Below are 17,311 nucleotides of genomic sequence, written 5' to 3'. Positions count from 1 at the left end.
GACAAACTTCTGAAAAGTCCAAAAATAAATAGAAGCTCTTCAAACACATTGGAACAATCCCACAATGCATGCTTTTTATCCACCGAATATACAATTTTCTGTGGCTAAATCCAGCAAAGCACTAAAAAAAAAGCCTGTTGGTGCTACTGTATAATGAAATGAGTTCATGAGCGAGATATCTGTGGAGAACCTTTCGCCTAGTCGATTCTGCCACCTCAGGAGTCCTTGTTTATTGTTTGTGCTTTTCTTTATCGGATTATGTCGACATTATTGAATTACACATCAGCGTGAGGGGAACAAAAGCGGTATTGTTTCAGGGTTTTATTAGGCTGTAATTGCAGCGTCAATGCTGCATGTTTTAAACTCAAGACAAGGCACAGAGTTAAAAAACAAGGCACATATTTATAGGGCGCCGAGGGAATTGGACTGAATATGACAGTGTGTAAACATGCACACACATATTTATCTTTCTATCTAAATGGTGGCCTACCCTAGACTTCTATTGTTTTTTAATAAAGACTATAAATATAATATAATTATAATTACAGACTTGCTTAAAACAATTGTGTGTAAATGGTTATAGAAAAAATGTGCTTTAACTGAACGTTCTGTTTGATCATGCTGGTGGGTTTGTATAGGTAAACTTAATAAAAGTGTATGTGTAATGTGTGTGTGTTTGTGTGTATGATGGATGATGCAGCAGAGATATTAATGAGCGCTACTGTGTATGAGTATGTGTGTTCCTGTGTTTATCCAGGCCTGCCGCTCACTAACATGCTCTGACAGGGTGTCCTTGCCCAGTCAACAAGACTAATCTCTAGTCCGGCCTCTCTCTGTGGGGAATGTTTACAAGTGAGGTGCGCATATGTGGAATAAGACGCACACAAGACACAGGTAACAGTAATGCCACTGAAGATAGCTTAAAATCAAACACCATGTCAAATGAAAGAGTGAGTGTTACAAACAATCTACAAGCTGCCTTTGATTTAAGGTAGGTTATACATTTTATAAATGTAAATTTTGCACATTTTATAAATAAAATAAAAAATATAACAATACTTAGAGTGAATGTGAAGACAAATGATTTACAAGCTGTATGTGATTTAAGGTAAATCAACTCTATAAAGGTAAAATAAATAAACAATATATTTTATCAATTTAAATTTTGTAAAATTACAATAAATTAAAAATGTGAATGTATAGATAGATGTAGAGATAGATAGAAAGATAGATAGATGTATATAACAATACAACAATAAATTTACAAATAGAAATGTCAAAATGAGAGTGGGTGACAAATGTTTACAAATGTCAAATTTTATAAATTAAAATGTTAGAAATAAAATACAAATACAACAATAATACTTTTTAAAAATAATTTACATTTTTTAAAAATAGAAATGTCAAATGAGAGAGAGTGATTGTGAAGACAAATGATCTCAAATCTGTATCTGCTTTAAGGTAAATCTACGTAATCAAAGGTAAAATAAACAATTTTTATACATTTTATAAAATTCTATTTTATACATTTTTGGATAAAATAAAAATACGACGACAATAAAAAAAAACACATTTTAGAATTAGAAATGTCAAATGAGAGAGGGTGATTGTGAAGACAAATGATCTCAAATCTGTATCTGCTTTAAGGTAAATCTACGTAATCAAAGGTAAAATAAACAATTTTTATACATTTTATAAAATTCTATTTTATACATTTTTGGATAAAATAAAAATACGACGACAGTAAAAAAATACATTTTAGAATTAGAAATGTCAAATGAAAGGGAGTGAATATGAAGACATGAACTACAAAATGAATTTGATTTAAGGTAAATCTAAATAAAATTAACGATTAAATAAATAAAATAAAGATAAATAAATAAAAACACATTCAGCCCTTCTTCCCCTTGGACCATAAATAAATCCAGCAGTCTGATTCCCAAAATGTCTCAATAATTTATATGTAAATCACCTTCATATATATTTTAAAACTTAAAAATGACATTGTTGCCATTGTTCCAGGAACAGCATTCCAATCAACCAGCTGCTGTCCGCTGATTTCATGGCTTGAGGATTTTTTCAGGGTTTGGTTTAATGCCTCTGATTGGTCAACGGGAATGTTGTTCTACGTGTAAATCACATTGTGCACATTTTCTGATAATGGTGGGACAGAAAAAGCTATTTTGTTTAGAACAAGTCTTTCGTTTAGTTGTCTCTAACCCATGTCTCCAACTGTTTCCTCTCATTCCCTCTGATATCCATCCTTATTTGTCTCTCATGACCAGCCCCCAGCTCCTTGTCTTCTTTCTAACTCTCCTTTAAGTCTCTTTCTGTCTTTGTGCCTCTCACTTCCTTTCCTTGTCTTTCCCACTTTGACCTTTAGATCTCTCTCGCCATCCCGGCGTTTCACTTTAAATGACTAGTGAATGGATCGGTCGGGGACGGCACATCAGTTTTGCCAGTGGAATCAGAGGGCTTTGCAGGGACATATATTGCGTTTTTACAGGGCTAACAGGGGGATAAATTCAGCTGTCCATCACAACAAAGACAATTGATCTGTCAAGTGTGAGTAAAGGAAGACACTCTCAATTAGAGGAAGGACCGAACGTATGGCATGAAATGAAGGGAGATGCTGTGAAGGAGAGAGAGGTGCCTCCATGTCTGACTCGCTCTCTCTGTGGGTCCATCAATCTTGGTTATCTGAAAAATCTGACCCAAAAAGGGGGGGAAAGACGAGCTCTCTCTCACCAAACTACTTCCACTTTGTCTGTAAGTGACACACAGACACACATGCAAAGTCATGGAAACTCAGTTTCACTCCCATGAACACAAACCCACAAACTTAATATGATATAATTTTTATGTTCTTATGATGTCAAAGGCGAAAGAGTTTCTTCATAAGAGAACTTACTAAGATGCCACATGAGAACATGTTTAAGTTTTTATTAAGTCATAGGTGAACCTTCTTAAGTTCTTATGATGTCAACAAGGGACCTTATTAAAGTTCTTAGGAAATCATAGGAGAACCTTTTAATGTTCATTTTTATGTTTTCCATAAACAACAATGTTCTGGTGCTTCAAAGCATGGGCTTCATTTTTTTCTGTTTTCTATGCTATCTAGAACCACTAAACTGATATTAAGAAAAAAATAAAAAAATTAAATAAATAAATAAATCTATTCTATTTAAAATATGATTCCATGTGATGATTTTTTTTAATATATACCCATAATCATAATAAATAAATTAGTATGTTTCTGCCACAGGATAAAAAATTAATATCACAACTCTGACACTTCTCTCACAAAGGTTATATCTCATAATTCTCTTTTTTTCTCACAATTTTGAGAAAAAAATAGAGAGACATATAAAGCCAGAATTGCGAGATATAAACTCGCTATTGCAAGAAAAAAGTAAGAATTCTCAATTATGAGATAAAACGTCACAATTACCTTTTTGTTATTCTGTGGAGGAAATAAAAACAGAATTGCGTCATGCAAAACTCAGAATTCTGAGAAACAAATGTCAGAATCACAAGTTGTAAATTTAGAATTGTGAGGGAAAAAAATCTGAACTGTGAGAGAAATACCATGGCAGAAATAAGCTTCCATAGATAATCAAAATAAACAAATAACCAAATAAATATTTAAAAGAGATTTCTAATAATTGAAAATTCATATCTTATTAAAATTCAGTTTAACAATGGTAATTCTTCTCATCACACCACTTGAAATAATTCATTTTAAATTACATAATGAAAAGGAAGTGACTTAATTTACGTCTTGAGAAGCCATAAATACAATACTAACACTAAACATAATAAAACATCTGTTTTCCAGTTTACACTTTTAGTCTTAAATTTACCATAAAACTAAATTTTTACTCTTCCATACAACAGTATATGTCCATACAAAAACACTAAAACTGAAAAATCGTAGCTCTCCTAGCACCTCAGCAGAGGGTAATAATCAGAGTGACCGTCACTTATGTAAGGCGTGTGAGGGCCGGCCCAAGATCCTCTGGGGCCCTGTATGACTGTCGGGTCTCATCGAGGTGCGTCATTATATATGACACTTAAGAAGGGGACATCTACCGGTAATGGTGACACTGATTTAGAGTGACAGGAAGGTGGGGGGAGAAATAGGAAGGGAAGAAGAAAAAAGAGAAGTGGAAATCTACCTCCCCTGCTCTCACTGTCAGCTGGCTTCACCTGGATTGGCCTGTTCATCTGTGCAACAGAGAGAGAGAAGAACGAGGGAGGGGAAAAGACAGGACAGACAGAAAAGAGGAGGAAAAAGGCAAGAAAAGACATTAGATTTGTAGCCGAGAACAAAAACTATTCAAGTGAAGTGTTCACAATTGCAGTTAGTATCAATACGGTTGTATATGAGCCATTCCAGTACCATTTGTGTCCATACGTTTGATGAAATGCCCACAAAAAAAGCTGCTTGTAAGTATTTTGTGAGCTTAAATATGTTCATTCAAAATTATGAAATTATTCTTTTCAAAGCATTATTTCATGTGATAGATTGAAATTCTTTAAAAATGAAAAAAGATTAAGCTTACTGTACGTAATTCAAAATGAATCATAAACTTAAATATTTACGAAAAATCTATTATTTCCTGTAATTTTTACAAGCCCATACAGTCATCAAAATTCTTAAAAAAAAAATAAAATAAAGAAGAATCATAATGATTATTTTACATGTGCAGTCATCAAACAGAATTATTCAAATTCAATGATCAGCTTATAAAATATTATTTTATGTGATGATTTTTACATGCCCAGTCATCGTAATTAATGAAATTGAATGAATTTAAGCTTAAATATTTTTCATATTATTTCACATGCCCAGTCAAAAAAAAAAAAAATTTGAATTTATATTAAAATAGTTTTGTAATAATTAATGATTCATATATTTAAATTAGATTAATATTACAATTGATTTCAACAACAATACTTCTCTACATGAATTTTGATTTTCCTCTATCGCTCATCTGCAGCAGTTTACTCGCAAAAATGAGTTGTGACGTAGCAGGTATGTTTTTCTACTTTACTTCTACACCCCCTCTCACTGTCTGCACCACAGAAACAGGAAAAAGTCTCTTCGGCTGATATAAGCCAAAAATAGGGGAAGCATAATAGCAGTGTACAGTACAAGTCAAATTTATCAAATCAAGTCAAATGTTCCCTGGCTCCAGAAATATATCTCTTCTTATGACATTGCAATTTTATTTGGTTTAATAAAAAAGATATCTTCTGCCTTGCCATGTGACCACAGATAATTATTGTATTTGTAGTTTAAGTACTTAATGTCTTTGCAACCTTTAATTATTTTTTTGTTAATATTTACTCATTTCATGTTTAAATAAGGAATGCAGTGTTTTATATTTGATGAAAATCATGAAAATACCATGCTGTTTTTGTTATTATTATTATTTTTTCAGTAAGCTGTTTTCATTATTCAACAGAAAAAGTGACATAAAAATGCAGTTAATGTTTTTCAATAAAATCTTACAATAGAGTAACTTCACCGCAAACAGTATTGACTCCTTTATTGTATTTCCCCCTCATTTTTAATGAAATTTTTCTACATTATTAAATGCCAACATTCGGTAACAATAAACAGAAAACTAACTTAACTAAATATGATACAACAGTTTACAGTAATACAATGGCAATAATAAACTACTACATATGTTTTAATGTTTAATGCTTCATAAAATAATGTTTTATTGAAAACTTACACTACTGTTCAAAAGTTTTTTAACGTTTTAGAAAGGAGTCTCTTATGCTCATTTGATCAAAAATACAGTAAAAACAGTAACATTTTGAAATATCATTACCATTTAAAAGAACAGTTTTCTATTTGAATATATTTTAAAATGTTTTTTATTCTTGTGATGGCAAAGCTGAATTTTCAGCATCAGTACTCCAGTCCATTCTAATATGCTGATTTGCATATTAGAAACATTTATTATCATCAATAACTGTGCTGTGCTGCTTGATATTTTTGTGGAAAAAGTGATGCATTTTTTTAGGATTCGTTGTTGAATAGAAAGTTCAAAAGAACAGCATTTAATTAACAGAAATCTTTTGTAACATCATTTATGTCTTTATTGTCTCTTTTGATCAATTTAATGAGGTCTTGCTGAAAAGAAGTATTTTTTTAAAAACTTACCCTAAACTTCTGTATAAATACAAGATATGAAGGAGAATGGATGAGAAAAAGAAAGTATGGAGTTATAACAAACCTTGGAAAGAGAGTATAAAAGTTTGCATGTGCATTTCTGTGCTCGTCCTTGCTTATGCATAATAATGATGATAAACTAATTAAATACCCTGCAATGGCAATAAACTGCCAATCATGTTTATTAAAGTCATCTTCCAACTGCATATTTTACTGGTCTCAATGACTCATTTGCGACAGAAAAATACCCACAGTGCACCTGGTCAGCGCACCTGTGGCGTCCTGGCTCTGGTCCAGACCAACAGCTCTCGGGGTTCTCACTTCATAAAGTTCACTTCTTTTTCAGACCTGATCACTCACTCCTTATTTTTCTCCATCCCCAGCATTCTCCTCTTTTATTGGCAGTAAAGCCCAGCTAATGTTTTTAATGTGTTTTGATGCATTATTTATTTTACCATGGCTGCTGATAGTGAGGGCGGGGGGAATAATGAAAAGAGAGAGAGAGAGAGTGATGGAGAAAGAGAGGTAGATCTGGGTTCTCACTTCATAAAGTTCACTTCTTTTTCAGACCTGATCACTCACTCCTTATTTTTCTCCATCCCCAGCATTCTCCTCTTTTATTGGCAGTAAAGCCCAGCTAATGTTTTTAATGTGTTTTGATGCATTATTTATTTTACCATGGCTGCTGATAGTGAGGGCGGGGGGAATAATGAAAAGAGAGAGAGAGAGAGTGATGGAGAAAGAGAGGTAGATCTGGACATAGATCGGGGAGCAGAGCAAGGTCACAGCCACACACACACACACTCTGTCTCGGTATTCCAGCAGGCCTCTACTCACATACATTTGAATGTTTCTCTCCCAATGGCACAAATGGACTCCGCTATGTGTGCTAATTGTGTTCCCCGAACCAGAAGATGAGCTGTTACACACCACCTGCATGTCCAATTCTGCATAATATCGCTGCTTCCGATCCACAAATGCGTATACAGTAAAACAGACACTCTCTGTATGATCTAGAATACTAAAGTATAAGCATATTTTGGATTTGAACCTGTAATGTTATGGTTAGCACTTCTCTCTCTCTCTCTCTCACACACACACACACACACACACAGCCTTTATGCATCCCGACAGCGGGACACGCATGAAATGCACTCACATTCCCAGGTTGATTTTGACAGGGATGTGCTGAATGAGATTTTTGCACACTCACAAAAATCTGCTCGTAAGTGCCTTGTGAGCTTAAATTACAAAGTAATTAAGAATTTATTCTATAAAAAACAATTTCATGTGATGATTTTACATGCCATTGTGGGCACTGAAATTATTTAAAATATGGAAGTAGTAAAAAAAAAAACCTTAATGTTAATTGAAAATGAACTATTCTATTAAAATTATTAATTTTTTCTTTTAAATATTATTTACATTTTATTAAAAATGATTTTAAATGCCCATACAGTCATTAAAATCTTGTATAAATAAAAACTATAAAACATATGTTAATTCAAAATTAATCATAATTAATCATAGATTTGATTAAATATTATAATACTATCATTAATGTGATGATTTTAAATAACCATAGTCATAAACATTTTTTTAGAAATAAAAACTTAAATATGGCAATTAAAAATGAATGAAACATTAAAATATTTATATTTTTTATTAAATATGATTAAAATTATTATTATTAACGCGAGATGATTTTTATATACAGATACAGTCACTGAAATTCTTAAATTAAAAAAGCTTAAATATGTTTCAATTAATTCAATTTAAAATACTGAGAGTCATCGAAATTCTTTTAAAAATGTAAAAAATAAATAAAAATACTACCAAACAGACATTCCCATGAACCCCCAAATAATTGAATTTATATTAAAACCAGCTTTCTAAAACTATTTAGATTAATATTTAGAGAGCACTTCTCTCTCTCACACACACACACTTACAGCCTTTATGCATCCCGACGGGAGGACATGCATGAAATGCACTCACATTCCCAGGGTGAATCTGACAAGTACATGTGGAATGAGATCTAGTGCACACTCAGTACGCATGTTAAAACCGAACGTGATGGCATGTCATAAAACTGAGCTGAATGAAACATAATGTGGCATTTGGAGACATTTGTCATTGTGCTGCACCATAGGCATCCACATTACTTCCAAACTGTGATTTCAGAGGCCCTTAGAGGACTTTCATCCGCCACCTCTAGATGGCAGCATTGAGCAGACCAATCTTTGGCCTCCCTGAGTGCCACATCACATTCTGAGAGGGCAAACCTTTTACACAAAGGCAGAAAAGGCCTCCTGCACACAAACACGCAAACGCAGGCAAAAACAAGTCCCTCACATATGCACAAAATCACCCATAATTCCACAAAATTACTCTGCTTTATAAATATAGTACCACACAAACACATTTTTCTCTCTCTGTATCTCACAGGCACACCCTCACCTCACCAGAAACCTTCTGTCTCCATCTGTACAGGCCACGCCGTCCGTGTCTCCGCCACTGAGCCACAGCATGGCATGGCCTTATGGTGATGTAACTCTCTGGCATGCTGGCACACACACAAAGACACACACAAGCCGGGCTAAACGGCCACAGAAACATACGTGTGGGTGTCACGTCTGCACTGAGGGAGTGTCTTCCACCACGGGGTTCTTTTTTCCTCCTGTTAGCCCATTCTAAAGCACTCCAAAAAGCCACGATGAGCTGTTACACACCACCTGCATGTCCAATTCTGCATAATATCGCTGCTTCCGATCCACAAATGCGTATACAGTAAAACAGACACTCTCTGTATGATCTAGAATACTAAAGTATAAGCATATTTTGGATTTGAACCTGTAATGTTATGGTTAGCACCACTTAGCATTGAGCCTTTGGAACAACATTAATAAATGATGACAGAATGGCATTTTTTAGTTGAACTATTGCTTTAAGGCTATTGTTGATGAAGCTGGTAACTGATCCTACACTAAGAAACTGGTAAGTGAGGTCAAAATAGCAAAACCAACTTTGGTTACGTAAAATATCCCATCTGACACTTTCTTGCTTTGTTTTGATAAATGGAAAGCACGTAATGAATAATCTATCACTTTTTCCTCTGCTCTCGTGGAGAAAAATAAGTATGATGAATATCACAGCCTTTATATTCAAATACAAATGGCTGGGCTGTCTGTAAAATACTGTTACAGTGAGCTTGAAAAAAGTCTGGCTTTGAATTGCAGTCACGTACCAAGAGCAGGGAGCAAACTTTCTACAAACTAAGGCAGAAAAAAATTCAAAGTTCATTCTCACAGTAGGAACAATAATCTTCCTTTCATTTCCCCACAAAGGGATGAGCGTGCTCTTTCAGGGTTTGTGGAGGAGGAGGTAATTCTTGAAAGATGAGCTACCCTGCCTTTGTTGTGCCGGGCTCAGATTGCATTGAGAGTCATTCAAGACACGAGAGCCAGCAAACAAATACTAAATAAAAACAAAGATAAATTATAAATCTACAGTCTTGTGTTTGCCTGACCGACAAACAAACAGAGAGTAGACTGCAGAGTAGCAGAGCTCTCTAACAAAAGAAGATATTTTGAAGAATGTGGGTCACCAAACGGTTTCTGGTAGCTAATGACTTCCAAAGCAGGGGGAAAATACTATGGTTGTAACTTTCAACTTGTAAAATTAGGATGAGAAAAGTGTGAGTCGGTAATTTGAAATAAGGTGGGAAAAAAACAAAACAGGAGCGACGTCATCAGACGCAGGGTGGGCGGAGTTAATGCACACGCACGATGATAATGGATACCTTCATGAGTAAAGTGAGTTATTATTGATTATTTTTTATATAATATTATGAATGAACCGTATTGTTGTTATATCTAAAATTTTTGCTCAGATATGAGAAAAGTGTGAGTCGGTAATTTGAAATAAGGTGGGAAAAAAAAAAAACAGGAGCAACGCCATCAGACGCAGGGTGGGCGGAGTTAATGCACACGCACGGTGATAATGGAAACCTTCATGAGTGATGTGAGTTATTATTGATTATTTTTTATATAATATTATGAATGAACCGTATTGTTGTTATATCTAAAATTTTTGCTCAGATTCGGCTCAGAGAGCACAGAGATGATAGCAAATAAGTAAAGCTAACGTCAGCAGCCATGGCACTGGACGAGCAATCGTTATTATAATACAAATGGGCAAACAGTCTCAATTATTATGCAAGTTGACTCGAGATACAAAAAATGCAAAACTGCAAAGTCGCATTTGTCATCCGTCCCCTTGACAGCAAGTGGACTTTTGAAAGTGGAATAATGAGTGGATTACGCATTTCAATTGGCAAGAGAGGAACACGGATGGAACTTTCTTGGCAAGGAGGATTGTGTGCATCACAGTCAGGTACAAGGGAGAAGGCTTCTTACATTAGGCAAGACAAAAAGTTTAATTTTTGCAACTTGTTTATCGACTTGTTAATAGCAATTTGCTGAGGAATATGTGCCGATCGGGTTCAGTCGGGTCTGTGTCTTCCCGGCCGGGTTCGGGTCTATCTTTCAAATAATTGACGGTCCGCGTCGGTTCCGGGTAGTACATTTTTGACACTTCTCGGTTCTGCACGGGCCCGGGTCCAACTTTCAAAATAATAAGACGGGTCCGGGTCGGTTCAGTGTAGCACATTTACGGGTCTCTTCGGGTTCGGGTATGAGTTTTTGGACCCGTATAGACCTCTACTATGGAATAATACTATAATGACTAAAATCGTAATTTTTGGGGTAAACTATCCCTTTAAGTTGCTTAGGATAGAAGCATTAAATGCCTGTTAAATGAATAAGTGTAAATGTGAAATAAACCAAAAGTTTTACGAAATTTCAGACGTTTGAATATGATAAAGACGTTTCGAGAGAGATTTTGAGACATTTTATGATATTAAAATCAAGTTCTGATGATATTCTGTAATATATACACATATACATTAACATATATTTACATATTACATTATATAAAATAAATATACATAAATTATTGTACAGAAATATATATGGCATATTTTTATGTTACACATATACAGTATATAAGTTATGATATCCTGTAAAAAACGTGCTTGTGTGTGTATATATATATATAAATACAGAAATTGTCACAGAAATATTTCATTTTTTATATTAAACATTATGTGCATATATAGCAAAACCATCTTTACATAGTGCATAAGTGCAGCTTTAAACACCCCTTAACACACAATTTAAACGATTATTGTGAGTCACACATCTTTAATGAGGAAAGTAATCTGGTGGGAACATGCACGGCAACCCAGCGACCTCCACTCAAGCACAATTTCCACTTGGCACTCTTTAAATCTTACTTCCTGCTTCTGCATTTTAAGGTTCCAGGAAGCTCTCCTCCCCATTCAGCATAGCCTTATTTTACCCAGAGCACTAGGGGCATCTGCTCAAATTTGGATTTCACTGAATTATTAAACCACCACAGTGCCTATAACCCACACTCATTTTCTTTCCCTCTCTCTCACTGCAGCATGTCCTGAGGTAAGTCTTTAAAGTGCTGGAGTCCCGTGGCTCCTTGTAACCTTCCCAAACGACACGGATGGCTGCCTCTTTAAACCCCTGCCACCATCCTCCTCCTCTCCCGGCGCTCGGGACGCCCGTAAAAAAAAAAACCCTGCGCGTTTTACACCTCCCGCAACAGTGCTTTGCACCTCGAGAGCTTCCGAAGGGTTTCATTTAATGATCCGGGAGTGTAAAATATCGCATGGCTTTGGAGGCACGTCTATAAATTGTGTCAAATGAAAATGAGACAACTTTACCAGAAGGGTGGGGACAGAAAGTGCTCTTTCAGGGCCCAACCCGGTGTGACTTCAATCTGCACAGAAACTCTGCCATAACAGGTGCATTCGGAAGCACCTGGCTAATTAAGCAGCAATGTGATTTGTGCACTTTATTGTGAAAATGACAAATAGGAACTTAAATGTAATGTCACGCAATGAAAGACATCAGCTAATCGTACCCATAAAGACATGAATCTGCCATCTGCCTATGAAATATTGATATTCAAGTTTTCTTTCCCTAATCTTTTTAGCTCTGTTTTATCAGTGCATTTCTTGTCAGTCTCTGCATTAATTTTATTTCCTTTCAGTTTGAATGGGATTAAAAATTACACAAAACAGCATTCACAACCCATTTAATTTCTGTAAAGTAACATTTCACCGAATATAATGTAGGGTGGGATGTTATGCATCAGGATTTGCTTGGATCATGAAATATGACATAACTGGATAGAGAAATAGTTCACCTAAAAACCCTAAAAATGTGCTTAACATGTACTGACCCTCAGGCCAAGTGAGATATAGATGAGTTTGTTTCTTCATTAGAACAGATTTGGGGAAATTTAGCATTACATCACTTGCTAACCAATGGATCCTCTGAAGTGAATGGGTGCCGTCAGAATGAGAGTCCAAACAGCTCATAAAAACATTACAATAATCCACACCACTCCAGTCCATCAGTTAACATCTTGCGAAGTGAAAAGCTGCATTTTGTAAGAAACAAATCCATCATTAAAGCATTTTTACTTTAAATCGTAGCTTCTCGCCAAAATACTGTCCATAATCCATAATAATTCCTCCAGTGAAAAAGTCCATCTCCTGTTGTCCCCTCACATCAAAATCCAGTGACATATTTGTTTAGATCGGTTTTGGATTATTTTCACTTGTAAACGGTGTTTGATCTTTGCATTTTTCTCTCCTGATTCAGATAAGATGACTTTTCCACTGGCAATATTATGGAAAGAAGACTCATATTTTAGCAGAAAGCAACAATTTCAAATTAAAAACACCTTGATGATGAATTTATTACAAACACGCAGCTTTTTGCTTCACGAGATGTTAACTGATGGACTGCAGTCATGTGGATCACTTGTGGATTATTGTGATGTTTTTATCAGCTGTTTGGACTCTCATTCTGACGGCACCCATTCACTGCAGGGGATCCGTTGGTGAACAAGTGATGCAATGCTACATTTCTGTTCCGATGAAGAAACAAACTCCTCTACATCTTGGATGGCCTGAGAGGGAGCAAATGGTTCCTTTAATATTACTTACCCCAGCTCATGAGGCCTTGGTTGCAATTGCAGAAAAGGTTATAAAAACCTTTTTTTTTTTTTTTTTTAAACATGGACTGATGGATCATGCACAATAAAACCAGGGACATTATTCTAGACAGTTAGTAATGGCATTGAATTTTATTTTCATATTGTCTTTACGTTTATGAATGTACTGTATTTAAGTGATTTCATTTTGGATTTTTCTTTTCTTTTCTAGAAGTTTCTTATTCTTGTGTTACATTACCGTTATACTCCTCAGTAAAGTAATAGAGTTTTCTTTTGCCTATTTATAAAGTGCAACAGGAACATGAGGAGAAACATGCTCTAATGGGAATAAAGCTGAAACTGGATTTGAAACGAGAGATCTTTCACCTTTGCCTATGAGACTGTCTGAAAGTGAATAATGGCTATTTGATTTGTATCCTGTGACATGATAAATTAAAAACTTGACTTCGAAACACTTCAATGTTACAGACCTCAATCTAATGCATTACTGATGCTATCAGAATAGAATAGCAAACACAACTTTTGCACGGCATTCATCATGAGCAACAAAGCAGGAAGCATTTAAGTTAAGCTTATTTATTTTTCAATTCTAATTATGCTAAATTAAATGGTTAATCAATTCTATTTTGATTGTTCATTGACCAATATGTGAATAATAGACATATTAGAAATAGATTAGCAACTGTCAGTTATCAAAATATATGTTCAACCTGTTTTAGTACCAGTCCTAACCTCTTGCTCTCTCTCTTCTGATCCAAGTGTTTCTCCAAGCATGTGTATCAGTGTGTGTGTGTGTGTGATGAGCTCATTAAAGTTGGGCCTAATCCATTAGAGAGGCAGATTACATATCACAAACACACACTCTCTCCCCCATCACTGCATAATTACACATATGAAAGCAATAAACAGCTGCAATAAACTGCCTCCGGTCATTATGATAGTGACGATAAAAAGAGAACATTTATTTGACAACACGCGGGAAAGAGACAGGCGTAGAGAAAAGAAAGAATATGTCCCTCTTTATTACATTACACCTCCTCCCTCTCTCTGTCGCTCGCTCTCAGTAATGCAAAGCTTTGCGGTGTGTGGAGCATAAAGCCTTGGTTGCAAATAAATCCTGCATTCTCTCAGAGAAGTAAACATAAATCACCGCACAACACCCCCTTGCCTTCCTTGTATTTGCTTTTACTTATCTAATGAATAAAAAATGAAAAACAAGCCCAAAAGCTGTCAAATTGGGGACTCTCTCTCTCCTCCTCCTCCTCTTCACATTTCCCCCTTTCTCCTCTCCCTACCGAGACAAAAAAGTGAAGCTCTAAGTGGACTTGTGCAATTGCCTAGAGATTATTTATGAGCTTCATACTACTAGGGCTCTTGTGGTGACTTGCTTTATACACTCTTTCCTTTCTCTTTCTAAGTGCTCTTTTGACTCTTTTCTGCAACATTCTTCAACATGAAATCAAACGCACAGTTAGACTGGTGGGAAAATATTTGGTTTCACTGGGTCAGACACATTGTGCAGGCCACAACAGTTTGAATTTGGTTGTCAAAGTTTCTGAATTCAATTATCCTCTGTCCATTTCCTTTCCTCCAAGTAAAAAGAAATAAAGAAAGAAATACAACAACAACAACAATAATAATAATAAAATAAATACAATTTGGAATGCAAGAGTCCAGAATCAATAAAATAAAATTACATTTGCAAATTCGGAGTCATGTGAAAAAAAAAAAAATGCAGTAGTCATCATGTAACGCATCAATAAAATAAATAAATAAATAAATAATAATACAATAAAATAAAATTAGCAATGTGGAGGCCATTTAAAGTGCAAGTAAATAAAAAATAATAATAAATACAATTTCCAATGTAGGAAGAGTCAATAAAATAAAACACAATAATGTAAAAAAAAAATTAAATAAATACATTTTGAAGAATAAGGCAAAAGGTCAAAAATAAAATTTATAAAGAAATTAGTGACTGGTTTGCTTGGTTAAGTGAAACTAACTTGTCCCACTCTAACCACTCACAACCACCAAGGACTTGCTCACTTCTACCGTTAGACATAAATGGGTCAAAAGTTGATCATGTGACTGATTAAATCTTGCCGTAAAGGGATGTGAGAGGTTGGGATGGGGTGAAAGCATCCATCTGATCTTGTATTCTCTCTTCACAATGTCAAGAAGTCAAACGGGTAGAAACAGAGGTGTCGAAAAGAATGAGAAAGTGCAAGAATCGTGGCACAATTACTGCAAATGCGATGATGTCGACAGTTTTTGGTAGGAAGGTGTCAGGATATCAGAAGCCACCTCTTCTCTCTTTGTACCACGTGTGACGCATAAGCCTTTTTCCGAGAGAGAGGCCACAGCAAACCCAGTCCTCTGGGACTATTTAGCGCTCTTACAGCCGTAAGCAATCATTACAGCAAAGAACTGCCTCGCTTTAAATGGAGTTAAACACAGGCTGGAACAGAAGATCGCCCACACCAACACATACACACAACAACAATACATGCCCCTTCAACATCCTGACATGCCCAGGCATGAAAAAGCACACACATTGACAGATAACCTCCAGAACACACAATCATCTGTCCTTAAGGGTCTTGCACTCAGTAATATGACCAGACGATCAGACACCCAATAACTTGATTAAAAGCATAGTTTACCCTCCAAAACATGAAAATTCGTCTTTTTTTTCGGACTTTTTATCTTTTAACTTTTCCATATCATTCAAATGAATGGAGACTGAAGCTTTTAATCTTCAAAAAAGGACGAAAAAGCCAAGTCATAAAATGACAAAAGCATTCATTGGGATGATGATTTGAATCAGAGATTATTGCAACTGTCATATTGTGCCAAAGAAAGCGAGTGAACCTTTGCCATGAGACTACAGTTATATTTTTGCTGAGTTGTGAGCTTGCTGAATTAACTATGATGAGAGAGAAGGTTTGAGCATCACAAAATAATAGAAAGACAAACAGAAAATACATCTTTCTTTTTTATCATTCTCACTGGCTACACGTAACAACAATCTTTCAGAATTACAGCTGTGGTCTGATTCATGACTCCAATGAGCAGCATCGTTTTAATGAATCGGTCAAAAAGAATCAAAACAATATGCAAGTCACAAATCAGTGTACAGTACAAAGTATACATGTACTCTAACAAAATGTGATTATTTTTGCAAGCAACATAATACAATTGTTCAAATGTGTGGGGTCAGTAATTGTTTTAAGAAATTAATTCTTTCAGCAACGATGCATTAAAATGATCAAAAGTGACAGTAGAGATATTTGTAATGATACAAAAGTCTGAAATTCTGTTTATCTGAAATTTCTTTTCCTCATAGAGACTTGAAAAAGTATCACGGTTTCCTTAAAGCTATTAAGCAGCATAACCATTTTCAATATTGATAATAATTAGAAATGTTTCAGCAAATCAGCATATTAGAATGATTTCTGACGGATCATCTGACACTGAAGACTGGAGTAATGATGCTGAAAATTCTGCTTTGCCATCCCAAGAATATTACATTTGAAATAAAATAGACAATATTATTTAATATACACTGTATTTCTGTTCAAATAAACACAGCCTTTTTGAGCATAAGAGACTTCAAAAAAATCTTTCCGACCCCAAACTTTTAAACGGTAGTATAAATCGCAGAATTAATTATATTGTAGTAGCTAGTTAAAAGTGACAGATTGGATAGCGAATGCTGACTGGAAACATAGATCACACCAGCCATGCATATGTGTGTGTGTGTGACGGCCGACTGACGTCACATGCTCACTTTTGGAATCGCAGACTCCATCTGTGCTCATTAGAATAGACTCTTGTGCAGATGTGCCCCCATCCGCTCCTTAACAATAAACTCAATAAACTCACGTGTACGTTATTAGACTATTGCTTTCCAATGAATGCACTTGCTATCTCTTTATCTGGCTGAATCAGTCAAGCTCCCACCAGCTCCTCTAAACACACACACACACACACACACACACA

General features: G+C 35.3%; 1 protein-coding gene across 4 annotated transcripts in view; it reads right to left on the bottom strand.

Annotated features, from left to right (window-relative positions):
- The window catches only part of LOC107584536 (CUGBP Elav-like family member 4), an 81,794-nt gene that overhangs the window by 7,858 nt on the left and 56,625 nt on the right, over positions 1-17,311 (bottom strand). For all 4 annotated transcript variants that reach the window (XM_016271183.1, XM_016271184.1, XM_016271186.1 and 1 more), the window contains exon 4: positions 4,179-4,227. In XM_016271183.1, coding sequence (XP_016126669.1) covers positions 4,179-4,227 — 49 coding nt within the window. The remainder of the gene's footprint in view (positions 1-4,178; positions 4,228-17,311) is intronic.

The sequence above is a fragment of the Sinocyclocheilus grahami genome, unplaced genomic scaffold, assembly GCF_001515645.1.
Source record: "Sinocyclocheilus grahami isolate Dianchi unplaced genomic scaffold, SAMN03320097.WGS_v1.1 scaffold61.1, whole genome shotgun sequence".
Lineage (NCBI taxonomy): Eukaryota > Metazoa > Chordata > Actinopteri > Cypriniformes > Cyprinidae > Sinocyclocheilus > Sinocyclocheilus grahami.
This window is presented reverse-complemented; position numbering and strand designations above follow the sequence as displayed.